Genomic DNA, 20,757 nt, shown 5'->3' with positions numbered 1-20,757 from the left:
TCTTTTATTTAACCCAGCATCAGTTAGCAGACCAGCTCAGTCCTTTGTTTCTCTCTCTCTCTTTCTCTCTCTCTTTCTCTCTCTCTCTCTCTCTCTCTCTCTCTCTCTCTCTCTCTCTCTCTCTCTCTCTATCTGTCTGTCTATCTCTCTGTCCCTCTTTCTCTCTCCTTTCTCTTCTCTTTCTTTTGAAAACTCTATTCTTCTTTTTAAAAAGTTTTCCTTTTAATGGTCTTTCCCCAAAAGCATATACCAGTGTGGTTTGTGGGATCTCTATGTCTCAGTCCCCTGAGGCCTGGGATTCATGGACTATCTGATTGCAATTCTTTACCTTTCTGTTTCCATTGTACCTTTAGTCAGAAATGCCTGCCTCTCTTCTCCCCAACCCCTGGTGTTTCCCACTTCTATTTACTTTCCCTTCCTTGATTTTTTTCTATCCATCAATACTAATCACAAGTCTCACTCTGCTCTATTCCTTTACTCTGCTTTGTTCATAACTAGTGAGTAGCATCTTGGTGCACACTGTAATATCATTGTTCCTTTATGTCCTAAAATGATCAGAGTTTAAGGAGTAACTATTGGTTATTTGATTATTACTGTATGTTTGTATGTTGATAATAAGACACGCTTTGATAGAGATTATTAATTTTAAATGTGGTGTGTGTGTGTGTGTGTGTGTGTGTGTGTGTGTGTGTGTGTGTGTGTACTAGCATGCTGTGGCCCACATGTGGAGGTCAGAAAACAACTTTTGGAAGTCAGTTCTTGGCTTCTCTTGTTGAGTCTGGAGCTATATTGCATACTCCAGGCTAGCTGACCCACAAACCTCCGAGGGATTCTGCTGTCCCCGACTCCCATCTCACTATAGACGGCTGTGATGACAGATACAGCTGGAATAGTTTTCCTGTACTGGGCTCAACACTGATTGCTTTTGCAGACAGTACTCTGCATCCAGAATACAAGGGCACTGAGCTTGGGGCACCAAACATAAGCCTAGCAGAGACAAGGACATTTCGGTGCCATTACAAGCTAGTCTTTACTGAAAACTCAAACACCTTCACTGAAAAAATACCTGTGATTAAAGAAAGAAAAAAGAGAATCCAGCAAACAACCTAACCTCCAGTGCACAAGCCACAGCCCAAATACACAAGAAACATGTAAAACTGGGGCAGTGCAGTTCCTCAAAATTGACTAACCCCACAGTAATGTCTTCCAATAAGAGCACAGGACACGAAATGCCAAAGAATTTTAGTATTATAAGTATATTCAAAAAAGTCAATTAAACTCCCAAATGAATTTCAAGGGAACAGAATACCAAGCAATATACAAAGGCAGGGCTATCAGAATAAATGCAGATTTATTGACAGAAAGTTTAAAATCCAGGAGAGCTTGCAATAATGTATTTCAAACTCTGAAAGATAATAGCTACCAACTCAAATCTCCCAGCAAACACATCTGAAATATTATTTCTAATATTTTATCTGAGTGTAATGGAATAAAACTAGTAACTAAAAGCAACATACATAATTTTGTGGAGGTTGAACGACATACTACTGAATGACTAATGAAGAAGGAAATAAAAATATTCTTAGAAATGAATTAAGAAAACAAGTACAGCCATAATTACTCAACTCAGAATAGGCCTAAGGACATAAGCAGCAAAAGCTTAACAAAATTATAGCAAACTATGAAGTCCTAGAGGCACATTCACTGAAAAAAATTAAATCATGATAAAACAAATAACATAAGTAGTTCTATAACCAGCAGTAAGATTGAAACCGTTTTTAATTTCCAAACTCAAAGTTCAGGCCCAGACAGATTCACCACTGAATACTCTCAGACCTTCAAAGGAGAACTGACACCAATAATTCTCATATTTTTCCATAAAATAGGGAAAGGAGGAGCACACCCAAATAGTTTTTGAGAACCCAGGATCACCCTAGTATCAAAACTAGATAATGGCACAACAAAAGAAAATTCTAGACCAGACTTCCTGTTGACCATAGGTACAAAAGAATCCAATAAAATGCTTGTAAAATAAATGCAAGAGCACATAAAAATCACATATCATGATCAAGTTAGCCCCATTCCAGAGATGTAGTAATAGTTCAACATAGAAGAATTAATACAGAAATCATACTATCATTATGCTAGATGCAAAAAAGTCTTTTGATAAAACCAGTGTCTCTTCATGGTCAAAGTCTTGAAGAGACTAAGAATGGAAGGAATATAGCTCAACATAATAAAGTATATGCTGCAAAACTATGCTAATATCATATGAAATGGGGAAAATTCACAGCTTTTCCACTAAATTGGGAATAAGACGAGGATGTCTATTTCCCTCACTCTTGTTCAAATGGTCCTTAAAGTTTTAACTAGAGCTGTTGGCAAGAGAAGAAAATAAAAGGGTTATAGATGGAAAGGAAAAAAATCAAAGGATCTTTATTTTCAGATGATAGGATGCTATATAAGGAGACCCTAAACTCCACCAGAAAGCTCTGAGGTCTGACAAATACTGTCAATAAAATGGTGGGTTATAAAACTTAAAAACAAAAGCAGTAGACTTTCTATACATCAATAACAAACATGTTGGGGAAGAAATCATGGAAATGATCCCAATCACATGGCTTCAAAAAATAAACAAAGACTTCAAATGACTTAACCAAGGAAGTGAAAGACTGTTAAATTGAAAACTTTAAAATGCTGATGAAAGAAACTGAGGAACACGCTAGAAGATGGAAATATCTTCCATGATTATGGAGTAGAAGAATTAGTATTGTAAAAATGGCCATCTTACATAAAACAATGTGCAGATTCAGTGACATACCCATCAAACACCAGTAACAATCTTCACAGAAGTATAAACCCATCTTAAATTTTATATCAGAGCATAATTAATTTGTTTCAGAGATTACCAAATAAAACTTGGGCAAAAAAAAATATTTCTGGAGGTGTCACCATACCTGATTTCAAGTTATACTACCTACCTATAATAATACGGCATGATACTGGCTCAAAAACATGTCCATCAATGGAATAGAATGGGCCATCCATGAACCCATACAACTACACACACAGGGATTTCTGAAAAAGATGCCAAAAATGTACTTGGAGAAAAAGATGGCCTCTTCAGATGTCCACACTGGATATCCTGTATAAAACGAACTGTCGCTATCTTTCACTCTACACAAAAATCACCTCCAAGTGGATCAAAGATCTTAATACAAGACCTGAAACTCCAACTGTTAGAAGGAAAATAGAGAAAACACTCCAAGGTACAGCATAGCCAGGACTTTTCAGATAAGATCCCATTTGCTCAGAAAATGATTTCAAGAAGTTGGTAAATGGGATCTCATGAAATTTCAAAGCTTCTGTGTGGCAAGGGAATAGTGGAATGAAGAAATAGCACAGGGTGGGAGAAAATCTTTGCTAGATAGACATCTAACACAGGACTAATAATCTAGAATATACAAAAGACAAAATCATGAAACAGAACATTAAACCACCTAGTCGATAAATGGGCCAATGAGCACATAAAAGATGTAACACAAATGATCAATAAAGACATTAAAAAACATAGCCATCAGAGAAATGGAAATTAAAACTGCATTGATCAGGCTCAAGAGAAGCTCAGATATCAAGAGCCCTAGCTGCTCTTCCAGAGGCCACAGGGTAGATTCCCAGCCCCTACATGGTGGCTCAGAGTTGTCTGTCACTACAGTTTGAGGTAATCCAACAACTGCTGATATGAAAGTAAACTCACTCAGGCACTATGGATCTCAAAAAAAAAAAAATGAAAACTCGCTCTGATTTATGATGCAGTGGGACTGCTCATGGCTGTTTACCCAAAGGACTCCACGTGAGTATATCACAGAGACACTCACCCGTCAATGTTGACTGTAGCACTGTTCACAACAGCTAAGTTATGGAAACAACCTAGGTGTCCATCAACAGACAAGTGAGTGAATAAAGGAAATTTGCTACAAATATATAATGGAATTTTTTCAGCTTTTTAAAGAACAAAATTATGGTGTTTGCAGGGAAACGGATGTAACTGGAGATAATATTAAGTGAAGTAAGCGAGTTTTAGAAAGTCAAGTATTACATGTTTTCTTTCATGTGTGGCTCCTAGATTTCATACAGACATATAAAATCATGTATGGATATTTCAACATTAATAGAAGTAAACCTATTGAGGAACAAACATGACTAACAGGAGGATGAGAGCGGAGAAGCAGGTCAGTGGAGGGTAAGGGGGAGAATGTGCTCAAAATACAGTCTGCACTTCCATGAAAATGGCCTTATTTAACACAATACCACAAACAGCTAATATTTAATGAAAATATTTCATTACACTTATTTTGCATAGCCTGCCAAACATTTTGAGCAAGCTCCACATGATCTATTCTATGGCATACTATAAACACTATGGCTTTACAGACAGAAAAGATGGCACAAAATTCAGCACAGTTCATGTGCCAGCCTTCAACACAGGAAAGGGTTCAACGTGCACTGTCATTTTAGCGGAAGAAGACAATTATTATGAAGACGCAGGACCAGGATTCATCACACTATTCTTAGTTGTTTTGAAATCATGTACACATAGTCCAGGGAAATTTTTTAAGGAAACAACAGCTGCTGTTCCGTAATATCTGTCCGGGAAGGCCCTCTGTTAGCATCTTGCAATACAAATATAAATAGCTGAATACCCTTAAAGACACAAAACAAAATGTTCAGGAAAATGATGTCCCTGGGTGGTTGGAAATTTAGACAAGTGTGTGATTTGTATAGTGAGGGGGTTTTAAAGCCTCTACGTTATAGCCACCCTAGATGCTATTTCTTCTTCTGTAAAACTGAGTTCACACTCAGCTTCTCTCTCCAGACTACTTGGATAATCAGATGACGTGATGTGAGCAAGCACTTGGCAAATTGTACGGTAAGAATAAGCATGAGTCCTCCTGGCTGTGCATCTTGTCAGATGTTCACCGCAGGTCAACATGCAGGGTAACGCACCGCAAGGCACCATGGGTGCTTAGTGGGTGAGACTAAGTGACTGTACCTTTCAGGTCCTACAGGCCTGAATAGGAAAACAAGCTCTTCCATGCTGCTATGGCTGGGTGACTTCAGGAGAGGTAGTTAGCCTCCTGTAGCCACAGGTTCTTTGTAGAATGGAGATAATTACACTCCTTAGATTTGCCAGGAGGAGTAGGTAATTGTGAGGGGGAAAAGGCCTCCCTCATGGCACACCAACCCGTACATAGAATTATCCTAATAAATAGTGTCGGTTCCTATAATTCATAATGTTAATAACAGCACCCCAGCTTCAAGCAGCCATTTAGGGCTGCTTACGCTCAAGCCTTTGACAAGGTCTTCCGGGGAACTGGCCAAGCTTCACCAGTGTTGGACAATTTCATTATTTAGAGATACCTTTCTAGACCAGTGATGGAGAGCAGACCTGGAACATGGCAGCACACACCATGTGATGACTAGGCACATACAGAGTTCAAGGGTTGAAAGGGACTCAGGTGGCAGAGCTTTTGATGAGCTGAGCTGACCTCCTCTCTCCACCACACAGTCCTGGGTGAGCCTGGTTCTTCCTCGAATTTCTTAGATGAATGAGACAGTAATGGACCATCACAACGAGGAGGCTTCTGTGAATTACCTGGCTGGACATCCAGAATGCAGAGCTGAAAAACACAAAGAAGCTGTGAGGCTCCTGTGTGAGCCCGCAATAAAGCTGGGAGTAAGGCCCAGCTGCCCCAACTCCTAGGCGAGAGCTCTTTTCCTAGGACAGAATTCTGCCTCACCCTCTCAGTGCAAATACAGGACCACTGTCCCCTTAAGAATAGGCTTGTTGGGGTTGGGGATTTAGCTCAGTGGTAGAGTTCTTGCCTAGGAAGTACAAGGCCCTGAGTTCGATCCTTAGCTCCAAAAAAAAAAAAAAAAAAAGAATAGGCTTGAATGTTCTTCCTTGTGATATCCCTGGCCAATGTTTTGCATCCAACTTTTTCAAGAAAAATACTTGTGAGTGGAATGTCTAAGCCACTCCATTTTTAATATTCAATTTTTAGATCAAAGATCTGCTTCAAAGAACATCTTCATATGACCAGGACATTTCTCTGTGTGGTGGCAGTTATTTGCAAATATCCTGCCTTCAAGGGAGCACCCTCTTTAATTGTCCTGAGTTGTCAATCATCTTTCCCTGGCTTCCTCCTTGTGCTGGTGTAGACCTATACCATAGGGCTTATAGTAAGGTACCATACTAAGTGTGTGAGATCTGGAATCAAGAGAAAATGAGATCATTGATGATTCATACTGGACACTTAATGAATCGAAAGGTTCCCCTGGCTGTAAAATGAGGAAGACAGCACGCACCTACTTCAGGAGCTGTTGAACACTGGGAAACCTGAAGTTCTTAGGATCATGCTTATCAGAGCAGGCATTCAACCAACTCTAAATATTAATGTGTCATCACATTTTGCAGATTGGCATGCCCGTCTCCTCTGTTGAATTTTTATCTTGTTTTAGTTACTAGAACTTTGGATGGTGCTAATTTAGTATGGAGAAGATATTCAGGTTTCCAGAAGTGAGGGAGGAAGAAGAGAGAGGCATGGCTATGAACTAGGATTCAATTCCATCCAGAAAAACTGAAGACCTGGGCTCGAGACTCAGTTTTCCCTCAGACGAACTGTGCAATTGTACCTCTGTGGATTTTTCAGTCTATGCAATGCATTATTTTTATCACCAAAATGGGCTTGCAAGGACTCACATCAGAATACAGTTTTCCAGATGACTTGAGGTAACACAAACATACATGTTTGATAAATTATCAATCTGTCAAATTATCATAGCTCTGAGATCCAGCTTCACTGTGACTTGTTTTCATCTAATAGTTACTTTGTGACTCCTGTTGACTGTTCATCCATGTAGGATAAGGTCCTCTGTTAGGTGTTTGTGTGTGTGTGGGGGGGGGGGTCTTTGATTTCAGGACATTTTCAGTGTGGCCAGGAGATTATAAACCACACTGTCTGCCTGCAGCCATCACAAATGGCTTGAGAGACGCTCTAGACAAGGCCATGGACCTCAGCGGTCCACAATTAGTGCCAGCAGCAGCAGCCACAGCCACTGCCTCAGAAGCCATTCCCTAAGATAGGGTATATGTGGCACGTGCTCACATTCACCTGCTGTTGTCCTTGTCAGACATCAACAGGATCAGCTTCTCATTTCTCTGCAACATACTCAAAAGTAGCCAATGGCATTGCCTGTGAAATAAATGATGCCATGTCACGGCAGGGTGGGGTGGGATGCCTACTGCTAGTGGAATGGAGAGTTAGGACTGATTACTGTGTAGCTACCATCCACACTCTGAGCTTTGAGTGTGTGCTGTGACTTTGCTCTTCCCCTTCACACCCAGAGTCCCTCCCTCCTTCCTCCAGTGTGACTCCTTAGTCTGAGACCTGGGAAGCTCTAGGGCAGTTTTCTGTGGAGCTCTGCATCGCAGAGGTCTTAGACTGTGGGGCCCAGGGATCTTTCAATTGAGGACTGTCTCTCACTCTGAACACCCTAGGAACGAGGTCTGCTTTCCCCATCTCCAGTCCTTAGCCCACTCTGCTCAAAATGATGGCTGAAGTGGCATAGAAACGTACCCTTCACTATGGGTAGTTTGGATTCCTCAGAGTGCCCAGGGAGTGTTGTTCATTTTCTGTCACCAAGGTAACATTGACACAGTGAGAGTGACTTAAAACATCACACACCAAGGTTTTGGCAAGGCTGAAATACTTTTTACAGACTGAGGGTACATTTCCATTCTCTTTTGTTCCCATTTTCTAGAGACGGCACACACTCTAGCTCCTAGCCACTTCCTGTCTTCAAAGCCAGCAAATCAAACCTGCCTCACATCACTGAGACCCCCCCCCCAACTCATGTAATTCTCCTATGTCCCTCCTCACTCTTGAGAGAACTTGGATTTCATTGGTCCACCTGGATCGTCTCCCAGTGATTTGGTTCAGCCTCAGGTCAGCCCGGGCACAGTGTGAACTCTGCCATCTTTCCTCCTTTGCTGATGGCTTTGAGAGGTGACAAGCCTTAGGTGAGAGAGGCTGCCCGGGATGTCAAAGTCTTCAGGAGGCTGCCACCCTGTCCCCCCCCAGGTAGGACAGTAACCTCACGCTCCCTAGCTCTCTGAAACAGGATTAGCAACCAGTGTCCCGCCAGTCAGCCACCTGCTTCTGCAGACGGTTTTACAGGACACAGACACCCATTTCTGTGTTGCCTGTGGGCTTTCACAGTAACACAGCAGCTGAGAATTTGCAAAAGACCAATAGCTAGCCCCAAAACCTAAAAGTAAAGACCCCCGACTCCCCCCTGTGGCACTCTATAGGTCTCTGGTCCTGACATTAACTCTTTACAGCATCACGCCATATAAACGTCTTCTTCATGTGTGTTGGTTCACACATCTTCCCTCTCCCACCTTCATAAAATAGCCATGCTCTATCACCATCCTCAATTGCTGCAAGACCATTCAACCCTTACAGCTACTCTAAACACCACTGAGTATCAATCCGCTTTACTTTGATAGATGCCATTTCCTCTGCTCAGAATGCATTTACCATTTTCCTCTCTCCCTTGCCACATACACTCCTATTCATCCTACAGAACCCTGCCAATGTGCACCTTCATCCAGGAAACTCCACTCAAGGAAAGCAATCAGTCTCCCTGGAATGGTCTCTAGGGACTATAAGTACCTCAGTGGTAGTAACTGTCATGTTTATTCTTAGTATCTTCAAGCTTGGATGGAGAAACTGTAGGCAGAATGGTTGTGCTTTCGGTGGATGTTAGTTCTGTTCTCCGGGTCCGAGTATTACCACCCGGGAAGCAAAGAGTTGAGTAAAACATGATTGGCCTCTTAGAGCCCTTTTGGTTTTAATAATCTTCTCCATCAGGGAAGACTTGCTGTGGTGGCTTACAGTTTCAGAGGAGAGAGCAACCTCCCACATTAAGTGTGCGCCCTGAAGAGTTGGAAATCCCCCCACACATTATCACTCATAGCTTTGTTATTGCTACACACACAGGCCCCACTGGGGCCTGGTGAAATGTAGAAAGAGCAAGGAGGTGCTAAGATCATCTGTAAATACCCCTTGCTGACGCTTCTCCAGCAGCTAGGCCATAAACATGTTCAGGCATATGGCACTCCTCTGTGGCATCCCATGACTGATCTCTGTCCATTTGCTGGAGACCCACCCTCAATCCTGTGGCCACACGGGGATCAGGGCATGTCACATCATCCAGACATCTTTCCACGTGTCACCTCCCTTCCTCGCATCTCCTGTGTCCCACTCCACAGCTAAAAACGTGGTGTGCGCTAATAATTTGCACTCCATCGCTTGTGAAGATCTATTTTTTTTAGCTTAGTATATAACTGTTTCCCTTCATCCTGGCCTCAGCACCTCTATTTCCCTGCATGGCTCTCAGCCTAGGTCCTGACAGGAGGGTGCTCTGCCACTACTAACCCTGCCACTTCCCAGTGAGAGCCCCCTTAAATACACTCACTGTCCTAATTGCCCCCGGCTTTCCTCCTCACACCTCGCCCCCATTCACGATAGCGGTGCCTGCTCCAAATCCAGTCAGCTTCCATCATTTCAGACACTGGCCTGCCCTGTTTTTCTTCAACACTAAGTCCGGTGTGACATCTATTTGCTCTCTGTGTTTCATTTCATTTGGGCCCTGCCCTTCTGCCTGTGGGCACTGCTACCTGGCTTGTTATTATGTCCTCTGTATTTATGTTCTGTGCCCATCCCAGGCCACATCATTCTTGAGGGCAGCAAGGACTGAGTCTTTTGCCCAATAGAGCGTTGGTTCTTGCTGTCCCCAGTGCAATCCACTGCAAGGTCCTTATACCCAGTGATCCTTTCCTGTCCTATCTACCACTTCCTGTCCACTAGCCTGTCATTTGTAAATGAATGGTAATAAATCTACCTTATCGAGTTTTGTTGTTTTGTTTTTTCAAATTATTTCATTCAAAATGTATATAACAACCTCAGCTGGTGGTTGTAATGGTAAATATCACCATTTTAATGGTGCCTCGATATGCCTCAGTCTTTGGTGTACAGGCTCTTAACAGTTGGAATTAGAGAAAGCAACAAACAATTACCATCAGACATAGACATTGGTTTTGCCCATAAATCTGGAAAATTCTATACTCAGCCCTATAAGTTACATTAGATTAATACATCTTCTTTCATTTGTATATGAGGAAGACATCTATTAAGTGCCTGCTGTTTAGCTGGTGCTCCTCAAGGCTGCCATGAGCAATTTCAGTGGCCTTTCTTACAGATGAATCATTCATTCATCCTCAGCTCAGACCGACATTCCCTGCCCCAGGAGAAGTGCAGCATGGGAACCGTGAAGTCACAGCATAAGAAGAGGGCTGGGCTGGGAATCTCCCTCCATCTCATCCTTTGTGGTCTTCTCCTGAGACCTGGGCTATTAAGTGTCAAGGAGGGCTTTGCTTGACTGGCTGGCTAGGTTAGGTAGTTCCTGGTCTACACTACAACTGCTGAGAATTCATTCAAAGTGCAGCCACAGCTCGTTCATTCAATGAACCCAACTAATGAATAAACAGAGTCAAGTAAAAGTTTGCAAAATCGAAGCTGTAATTCAGCAAAGCTGACTCAACCTCAAAATGTCTGCTCTGTTTCTGCAGTGACACTGTAGCTCAAGCTACTTTAAAAATGGCTAGTATTCTAAGTTTCCTGCTCTGTCAAATAACTTAATGTGTTCCTAATTCAAAGGAACCTTTTAAACCAGATAACACGATAGTTTACAAGGGCCAGAAGAAACACTGTGGAAAAATAATGAACTCCTAACCTTGGCCAATGAGAAAACTACTTGGAACAGTTTAGGATTACATTGTCTAGATTGTCTGTTTTAAGGTTGTTCTGAATCAGTGTTCAGTTGATATATGTGTGAAGCTAGCAAAAAAAAAAAGTCAAAACGGCAGAAGTGGCCTGCCAGAACCCCAAATTCCCACTAAAATCCTTGTCTGTCTGTCTGTCTGTGTTCCGGGGAGATTGATTTTAGCCAGTATTTTCTGCCTAGCCTGCACGTTTACATTGGCCAGGTTTTCCTGGTAAATATTGGTTTAAAGCAAACACTGACATCTTTAATCACATTTAAACAGACCCTGCATTATTCTGCAGCAGACCCTGTATTAGAACGGAAGACGCAGCGAAGGACCAGGTACAGCTGATGGCTACAAACTCCGAGAATAAACCGGGAAAAATCAGAACTAAAACTCCTCGGAGGGAGAAAGGCCAGGAAAACCACTGCTGAAATATAAAATTTTGTTTTTCTAAAGTCTGGAGCTGTGTTCAGTGAAGTGACGTCGTTTACAGACCCGGGGAACTCGGGGTAGCAACGGAAGCGCTACTAAATAAGGAGAAGGTGGCCTAAGGAGAGGCGCTAGCTGTGACAGACTCAGCGCTGGCCTCCGCCAACTCTCAAACTATTCTTGTTTGCAATTGTGTCAACTTGGGTTGCCATGAAACCTGGGCCCGAATTTCACATCTCCTTGCAAGTTCTGGATCTGTCACAAAGCAACTGTTTGTCTCCTCACGAAGGCTGCAAAAGGCAGGCTGTTAACCTTTCTCAACCCACACTCCACGGATCTCCCCCCTCTGCTTGGCTTGTCCTGTCTATATTCACGTCCAGGAGTCCTCCATGCTCATCTAGAACCCCCTAAACTCTTTGAGAGTTCAAATTTCCTGCTGGGTGTTCCTTCTTCACATCTACCACCTCTGAGCCCCACCTCCACCCCCCACATAGACACAAACCTCGAGAGGCTTAGATGCTGGCTAAGAAACTCTTCAAGGGGACCGACTGTTTATCTCTAAAATCTATGATTACCTCTGCCTAATGGAAACATCATACACCCTGTGCTGGGAATGATGATGGGATATGAGAGCAGGGATCTAGTGGAGATGAATGGCCAGCTCTTCCTGAAACTACTTGAGACCAACAATGGAGTTTGGGGTTGATTAGTTGGCTTGATTTATTTGAGGCAGTCTTTCTATGTATTGTTGGCTGGCCTGGAACTCACTGTGTAGATCAGACTGGAGCCAACTCAAAGGGATCCACCTGCCTCTGCTGGGACTAAAGGCATGCACCACCATGCCTGGCTTCTTTTCTGTTGTTAAAAAATTAAAATTAAGTTTCATTAGCTCCTCAAAGAGAATGAGGGAATGGAACTTCTCGGAAAATGGTGTCTGAAAAGGTCAGGTCAAATGGGATGCTTAGCACCAAATCTGGGTTCGAGTAAGACTCTTAGAGTAATTTTGAAAAAGGAAAATTCCCAGAAACCAGTCTGAGAGAAGAGGCACTCACTGGAATTTAGCTTCAGAATGGCCCCAAAGGCGAGTTCGCATGTAATTCATAAACTGATACAGTGTTAGGCATCAGCTTTGAATTCAGAGCGGATTAGAGACTGGGTTCCAGCCAATACTTACTGGACAAACTGTGTAGCCTTTCTGAGCTTCAGTTTGTTTGTTAAGCAGGGAGGTGGATCATAACTATTTACTGGGGTTGTTGCAGATATTAGAAGAGTTGATATACACAATTTCTCAAGTCTTGCTTGACTTACAGTAGGAAAAACAATGTCTGCTTGGGACTTGCTCAGCACAGAGCCATGAGAGCCTCTGTGATCACTCTGGGGCAAACTCAGTAAGCTGAAAGTTCAGTTCTACTCTGTCTGGGACCTTGAGAAAGTTACTGAATTTTCCTGTTTCTTGTCTATAAAATAAAATTATCTATTACATATATGTATATGTATATATATATATATATATGTGCATATATATATATATATATATATATATATATATGATAATATCCAGCTCATCAATTTAGGATACAGATTACATTGGCTAATGGATGTAAGGTGCTTAGAAACAGTGACTGACTGGGTTAGCTCCAGTCTTTACCATCATTAGCACTACTTTGAAAGCATTGACAGCAGGATGAACACATAGGCTTTGGAGTCTTCTGGTTCTAGTTACTGCCTTATACTCTGGAACAATATGGCCCAATAGAAATATAGTGAAAGCCCCATAGGTAATTTAAAAAATTCTAACAAACACATGGAAAGAAGTCAGTACATTTTTTTACAATTTATTTTTACTTTATATGTATGAGTGTTTGCCTGCATGTGTGTTTATATATCACGCGCATCCTCGGTACCCTCAGAAGCCAAAAGAGGGTATTAGACCCAGTGGAGCTGGAGTTACAGACTGTGAGCCACCATGTGGTTGCTGGCAACTGAACCCAGGTATTCTGCAAGAAAGTCAAATACTCTTAACTAATGAGCAGTCTCTAAGATCCCAAGTACAATAAATTTTAATAAATTACTTGGCTTAAGTTATATCTAAAATACTGTTGTTCCAACCTGTTATGAAATATAACCATGTATTGAGCTATTGTCTTTAATTTTTTTCATAATAAGCAAAATGTTACATCTGCAGCACATCTTATATCAGACTAGCCACATTCCCAGTAGATACCCCTGGGAGCTACCTCTCATACTGGATGGAACAGGACTCCCAGATTCTAAAGCAGTGTGAGTGGGTCTCTGTTCTTCATGGCACATGGAATGCCAAATGCAAAGCCACTCTCAGGTGACCTGCCTAAAGTCCTATGTGACCTGAGTCACCAAGATAGCTCTGTGTAGACTTTTCCCTAGAGCCAGATGAAAGAGATTTTAGCTAATAATGTTTTGTGAGATCAGAAAGCTACTGGTCTCTTCTCCACTAACCATAATGAACTCAACAGGAGACACAATACTTCTGCTACCTACTGCCTTTTGATTTTTCTTTTATTCTAAAAATAAAGACTGAGTCCAGGAGAGATGGCTCAGGGGTTATGAACAATGTACTGCTCTTGAGAGGGACAGGAGTTCAGTTCCCAGCACCCATAATGGGAGACTCACAAACACTGGTAACTCTGGCTCCATGGTATCAGATGCCTTCTTCTAGACTCTACTGGTACCTACACTCATACATGTGCACACCAGTGTGTACATACACATGTGTGTGCATGTGTGTACACATACAGATACGTAATTAAAAGTAAAATAAATCTTTTTAAAAACAAAAATAAAGCTAAAATTAAGATGATGATCCCTTCAATTACCTATGAAACTCACCTTAATTTGAGACCACATTATTTCTTAAGCACCTCTCTTTTGCTTCAAATAGCAATCTCTGACAACAATTTACTTCATGCATGTCCTTCACCATGCTGCCTAATATTACAACTTGCTACAATCAAGGCAACAATTTCTCTTCTTAAAAGTTCATTACATATAGGGAAAAAAAAATGAGAACTTGGAGCCAGAAGGACTAGAATCAAGTCTCTGGGTCCTATGTTCACTAGTTAAGAGATTTTGGGTAAACACTGAAACCCTCCAAGCTTCAGTCTCTTTCCTTATGATCTAGGGACAACCAGAGTGCTCCCCTAAGGTACGATGAGGATTAAAAAGGATGGCACATAGACGGTAATCCCTAACTGCAAAGCACTAGACAGCTATAAAGTGGATTAAGAGATTTATAAAGCACTTTGCACATACCATTCTTTTGATGCACAGTTTTCAATGGCCCCATGTTACCTGCCAGATAAAGCCAGATTCCTTGGTTTAGCACAAAACATTCTCCTGGACAAGCTCTGCTTGTGACTATTACCCCTGCAGTTTTATCTAACTCTACCCGAAGCCAAATGTGCTAGTGAAAGAACACTGGCGTATCTGCTGCCCCAAGTGGGACTGGATGGTGTGGCTGGCTTCCACCCTTTCATCATGTGCTCCCCTGCTTGCTTCATTGTTCCTGCTCTCAAAACCCCACTCATTCTTCCCCATCTTCAAGTCTCCCCCACCTCCTGTCCTGATGTCCTTAAGCTCTAGCTACGCTGTCTCTGAATTTTGCTCATATATATCTTTTACAATTAATATATACATATATATAATTTTACAATTAAAAGCATTACTTAGCATTCTAGTAACATTTGGTACATAAAAATTTACAAATAATTTGTTGAACCTAGGTGTTTGAGGGAGTTAAAATTTCCAAATGCTTTTTGTAGAAGTTCTGTCAATAGACAGAATGTCCCCACATTTTTAAACTAGCCACTCTAAAAACCTAGGCAAGAATGCAAAAGAAACCCAGAGATCATTACTTTTTGTAACATTGAATAAATCACCAAGAAAGAACATGGCATATTTGGAGACTAGTAAAAAAGGACAAGGAACAAGAATTATTGGTGCCTTCTCTTTGGTACTATTATCAGCAAAGGTCCCTCGCCCTTCAATAATGGATATCCCAATATTCTGATATTTGGGGCAAGTCAACAGGTCCACCAATATCTTCTGCTTTTAAGGTTAGCATCTAGTGGGGTGATAAAAGCAGAAACAGTTGGGTAAAATATGGCCAGTTGAGAGCAGTGGTCAGCATGGGTTGTGAGCGCTCAGAGAAAGGAATTTAATTCAACCTAAAATGCTTAGGAAATGGGAAAGAGATGGCTTCGAGCCAAATCTTCGAAGATAAATATGCACTCGCCAGGTGCAGGCAGACGCAAAGGCTGGAGCCAAGACAACTCCAACATCTCTCAGCAGTGAAGCTGAGAAGAAAGGAAATGTTCAAAGCACTTGGCTACCTGCTCTCCCGGTTTTATGCTTACCTAGTATATGGTATATGGGTATAATTTGGTGGTAAGAGGACCAGAAGGTACTAAAAGCCTTTCATAAAACTATTTTTCTATATCTATTAATGCATTAACTTCTGACTTGTCATTAGATTCTTGTGTCTAGGACTAGTTTGAATGAACTCAGAACATTCTGATAAAAGTCATGTTTCTGGCCCTGAAAATCTGAAGGGATGGTGAGTTTTGAACTTCAACCGTATACCACCTCTCTGGAGGTCAAGAGGTTTTTCCCTCTTAGATGTCTAAAATCCACGTCTCCCTCGCCATCTCCAGTAGTGCTGTACAGTCCTAGCCACCATCATCCCTTGCACAAGCAGCTGCAATTTAAAAGTGAGAATATTTCAGAGTGTACCAGTTGCCAGAACAAAATATTTGAACTGGGTAATAGAATTTTATTTATTGCAATTTGGGAGGCTGAAGTCCAAGATGAAAGTTCCATCAGGTTCATTGTCTGGGGAGAGCTGTTTGCTGCCTTAAGATGGCATCTTGTAGCAAGGAAGTCCTCTGCAGGTGACAAGAATGTGTCCTCCCTTGGGAGGCAGTGACAGAAAGCCTAGGTTGCTTCAGCCCTTTAACAAGGTTGTGGATACCATTCATGAGGGCTCTACACATATAACTTATTTACCTCTTGAAGGACTCACCTCTTAGTTCTACTGCGCATAGTTAAGATTCCTTATATAAACAGATACTATTGCTCTTATTGTGTGGGTGAGGAACTGAAATGGGCACACAGAGCTTAAGTAATTTCTTCAAGATTGGTTGACAGCAAGAGATGAGTCTAGACCATAAGCCCCAGGGCACTGTAGCTCCAGGGACCAAGTTTTAAATCACTACTAATGATTAAGTTCCTTTAACTTTGGAGGCATACATTTTTTGTTGTTGTTGTTGTTTTTTTTTTTTTTTTGATTAAATGAGCACAGATTTTCATTAACAATCAAATGCCCAAGTCAGAGTCACTCTGCAGAGCAGATTTCTCAGTTGGGTAATGGATGCGGGTGGGGCAAGAACCAAGAGGAATGGAGCTACTGACTGGCACACCAGGACCTTGCTTTTCGTTGTCTGTGTGCCTCCAAGAAAGGCTAACTTCAATGGTGACCATGTGTTTATAACATGGCCATGGCTTATTAAAAAACCAAAAACACAGGACGTAGAGTCAGAGAATTTAGGTTCTCTCTATCTCCCTCTCTCTTTTCCTCCCACCTTTTTCTCTTTCATTTCAAGTCTTTGGGGTTAATTGTGGGACGCGCCTAAGCCTCAGTTTTCTCTTGCACATCATGGAAACTACACATCACCATCATTACTCTATCCCGTGGGGTTTATTTTTCAGGGAAAAAATGAGACATGCAAGTGAAAGTGCCTGGTAAACTGTCAAGTTACATACACAAATGTTAGTTGTGATTGGAGATTTGTAACTTGGAGTCTTGAGGACTTGCTAAAGACAGCAGCATCAAAATGACCTACTTTCTGCTGTTATTTCCCTTGAGGGCTGTGAAACTCTCCAGTGAATCCACCCAGAGTGAAGTCCCTGTCATAAGCAATTTCAATATCCCATATTTGTAAAGACACATGAACAAAGTCCAGCCTAAAGAAAGCCCACCTAGGGCTCGTCAACTGTGTCTTTGGAAGAATTGCATGACAGAGCATGTAAGTGTTCTCCAATGGCTACACTTTGTTCTAAGAATGTTCTACTTAAGGTTCAAAACACATGTTTTCCTGAGATGTTGCCTTCCAACATGAGTGTGTTTCATTAAGTATTCATAAAAATTAAATACACAGCTTTGAGCACCATAGCTTGACAGGAAGAAAGATGCTGTTAATTACAAGGAACAAAATCATAATGAAGATCACCAAATAAACAGGCCAATGGCATCAACCTGTTTAAATAACGAGCCTTATCTCCATGTGGATGAAACTATGTAACATATTTAACATATATTTATTCTGATATGGAGAAGAACATAAAAATGAAATAAGCATGCTAACTTTAAGGTACTTAGCACCTTTCAAGACACCCAAACTAAAGACATCTACAGAGCTAGAAGCTTGGGCATAAAGTTAGCGTCCTTAGCTGAGTGTAAAGAATCTAACAAATATACACATCTCACTTCCTTGGAAAAACAGAAAGGAGACTGGTACGGCCTCTAAGTCCATAAACTTACCATTTAAAGAACGGCAAATGGGTTTCTGATTATTCAACACCATGGACAGTTTGGTTCCTAAGGCAACTTACTCAGTGCTAAAATCAGTATGGTTCCTGGCAGCAGGCCTGGCACATAGTAGGTGTTCAGTGTATTTCTGATGAATGGATAAATTAATGAGCAGGTTCATGTACAATTGTTGGTATCTGATAGGCCACTGCTCTGGTGTATCAGTAGGATTTGGTGAAAACCAACAGCTTAATCTAGACAAGCACCAAGGGGGCATTTCCTGAAGTAATGGAGGAGAAGGAGCATTTGTGGCCACTCTTACCTGTGTTCCTTTCCCCGGAGCCAAGCCATAGCTCTATATGATTTAGCTACAAAACATGTCAGTCTACCCTCAGGAAAGCGAAGACCAAAGAGAAAGAGGTAAGAAAACAGAAAAAAAGCTCTCAAGATGTTTTTGGCATGTGTTGTTTGCTTAATCCTCACAGCTATGGAAGCCCCCAAGCCCTCAAATAAGGTGAAGAGATGAAGACATGTGAATGGGGGGGAGGGGGGCTGGCCTTTTGTTTCAGAGCACACATGGCCTGCAAGTGGCTCAGGCAGGATTCATATACATGGCTCAGTCTGATTCCAATGCACACTGCTGATGTTTGAGTTAATAGGAGCATCCCAGTTGATTCTACATCAAAACCTCCTGCTTGCCTGGCATCACTCGGCTGTGTGAGACCTACTGAAGCCCCAGTTCAGATGCTTATTGCCATAGCTTCATAGAAGGGAAGCAAAGACATTTTAAGAAGTCCCACTCTTAAGCTGGACAGTGGCGCACATCTTTAATTCCAGCACTAGGGAGGCAGAGGCATGTGTATCTCTGAGTTTGAGGACAGCCTGGTCTATAGAGTGAGTTCCGGGACAGCCAGGCTACACAGAGAAACCCTGTCTCAAAAAATAAAAAGGAAGAAAAGAAATCCTGCTCATTCTTGTTTTTTTATTTGAGGGGGGATATGTTTGTTTTAGGCTAGACTTTCCCTAAATGGGACTTTGTTGAAAGAAAAACTTAACACAGAATGTCAAAAAGAAACAAATCATGAAAGAATACATAAGCTTTCATAAAATGATCATATTCATCTAACCAGCACCCAGACATGCTTGACTCCATCATGGCCAGCCCCATGGAAGTCCTCTCTGGTCATCAACGTGCCCACCCCACAAGATGATCATTATTTGCCTCTTGCATCATGGATTCATTTTTGCCTCTTTAGCACATTATAGAAATTGGATTATACTTTATTCCAAGTCTTTTGTGTAACTGTGTTTATTTGTTTGTTTTCTACCATATATATGCTTAGGAAATTTACCCTCCATGGTGCATGTTGTAATTTCTAATCGATTTGAGTTACCATGCAAACAGTTGCCACCTTCTCATGAGAAGAGAGTTCAATTACATGACACTCATAAGGGAAAAGATATTTGAACTTCTTTTCTATCAGACATCTTCCTAGTATATATGGAGCTGTGCTAGAGTTGTGTTTGGGTAGTATTCAGATAGCATTGAATTTGAAGGGAAGCTTATATTTGGGGTATGCTGTGATGTTTTCACTTCCTAATCGTGTGTGTTTGTGGGGGCAGGGCACTTACCTCCCTGAACTCCAACTTCTTCATCTGTATTGAGTGTTAAGTTTCAATTTAGACAGTATCAAGGTTGTAAGGGAGCCTCTGTCCCTCTCCTCCATGAAGTCAGGGGGTAATAAGATCACATTGAGCTCCCTACAGTGCAGGGCCAGTTTTTAGAGAACCTACAGTCTGTTGCCAACAGATCACCACCTTTGTAACTGCTCGTATCTATTACAGTGTTTTCTGACTGGGAGTAGCTGGCTGTATGTAACTATTCATAGGTTTCTAATTGCCATTTCCTGCTATAACTCTTTTCTGGGTCTGTCCTTTTTTTTAGTCCCTCCCTCCCTCTCTCTCTCTCTCTCTCTCTCTCTCTCTCTCTCTCTCTCTCTCTCTCTCTCTCACACACACACACACACACACACACACACACACACACACACACACACACACGTGCATACTACTACTGGATTAGAAGAATAGAAAATTAAGACTATGATCCCAAATAATAGGTGAGTGGAAAATTTATAAAAACAGGGAGGAAGGTAGAGCATTAACTGAATAAAAGAAGGTGATTCAGCAATTTGTACATTGGGATTGTATTTAATCTCTATGTATTTGTATGTGACTACATGTACATAAATGAAAAGGTTTATACTAGGATGTTAACAATGGGATCTACCACTGAGACTCAGACCATGTCAAGGTTTTCTCCGCTGCCCTTTCCTAATTTTCTACATTGTATCTGCATCTCATTGGTAATAAAAAAAATATATTTGCAAAATATATACCATAGTTAAAGGCTTATTGCCTGTTTTTGTGTGCATTCTCCTGTTCTGCATTCCCACAGAGAGCAGGAGAGTTCACTTGACCTCACTTTACATGTGAAGAAGTTTAGTTTTGTAGACCTTGGGTAAGTGGCCTGAGGTCAGGCACTGGGCAAGATGAATGTGAGGGTCACACCAGGCTTCTGAGGAAGTATTGCACAGCCTCCCTCTGCTGAGAGCTACGTTAGATGGACCAAAAAGGGAAGAGGAGACTCGAAACTGACAACATTGGGAAAGCAGTTGTGCAATTTTAAGTAGAAAAGACATGGTAAGAAGTAACTTTAAATGCTGCTTTTTCAGGAACACAGTTGCTTCTCTGCTCCAACCTGAATCCTCTTTAGCATAGAGCAAAATTCAATCCTGCCGGGAATCTGGAGGGCACTATTGTCTCTGATGAGTCGACTTCTGACTTTGTCCTTGGCTTGAGCCTTAATATA

The 20,757-nt window shown here is 41.6% G+C and overlaps 1 protein-coding gene across 5 annotated transcripts in view; it reads left to right on the top strand.

Moving 5' to 3' along the window:
* Positions 1–20,757, top strand: part of Pde4b (phosphodiesterase 4B) — a 540,007-nt gene that overhangs the window by 478,573 nt on the left and 40,677 nt on the right. Inside the window, exon 8 of one of the 5 annotated variants that reach the window (XM_052715742.1) lies at positions 11,174–19,236. The exons of the other annotated variants lie outside the window; for them this stretch is intronic. Within the exon in view, the coding sequence (XP_052571702.1) occupies positions 11,174–11,325 (152 nt within the window). The 3' untranslated portion in view covers positions 11,326–19,236. Of the gene's footprint in view, positions 1–11,173; positions 19,237–20,757 lie in introns of those variants that run through there. 5 annotated transcript variants of the gene reach the window in all.

The sequence above is a fragment of the Peromyscus californicus genome, unplaced genomic scaffold (genome assembly GCF_007827085.1).
Source record: "Peromyscus californicus insignis strain IS unplaced genomic scaffold, ASM782708v3 Scaffold_5__1_contigs__length_169319896, whole genome shotgun sequence".
In the NCBI taxonomy this organism is placed as follows: Eukaryota; Metazoa; Chordata; class Mammalia; order Rodentia; family Cricetidae; genus Peromyscus; species Peromyscus californicus.
Note: the sequence above shows the minus strand (reverse complement) of the source record. Positions and strands in the feature narration are given on the sequence as shown.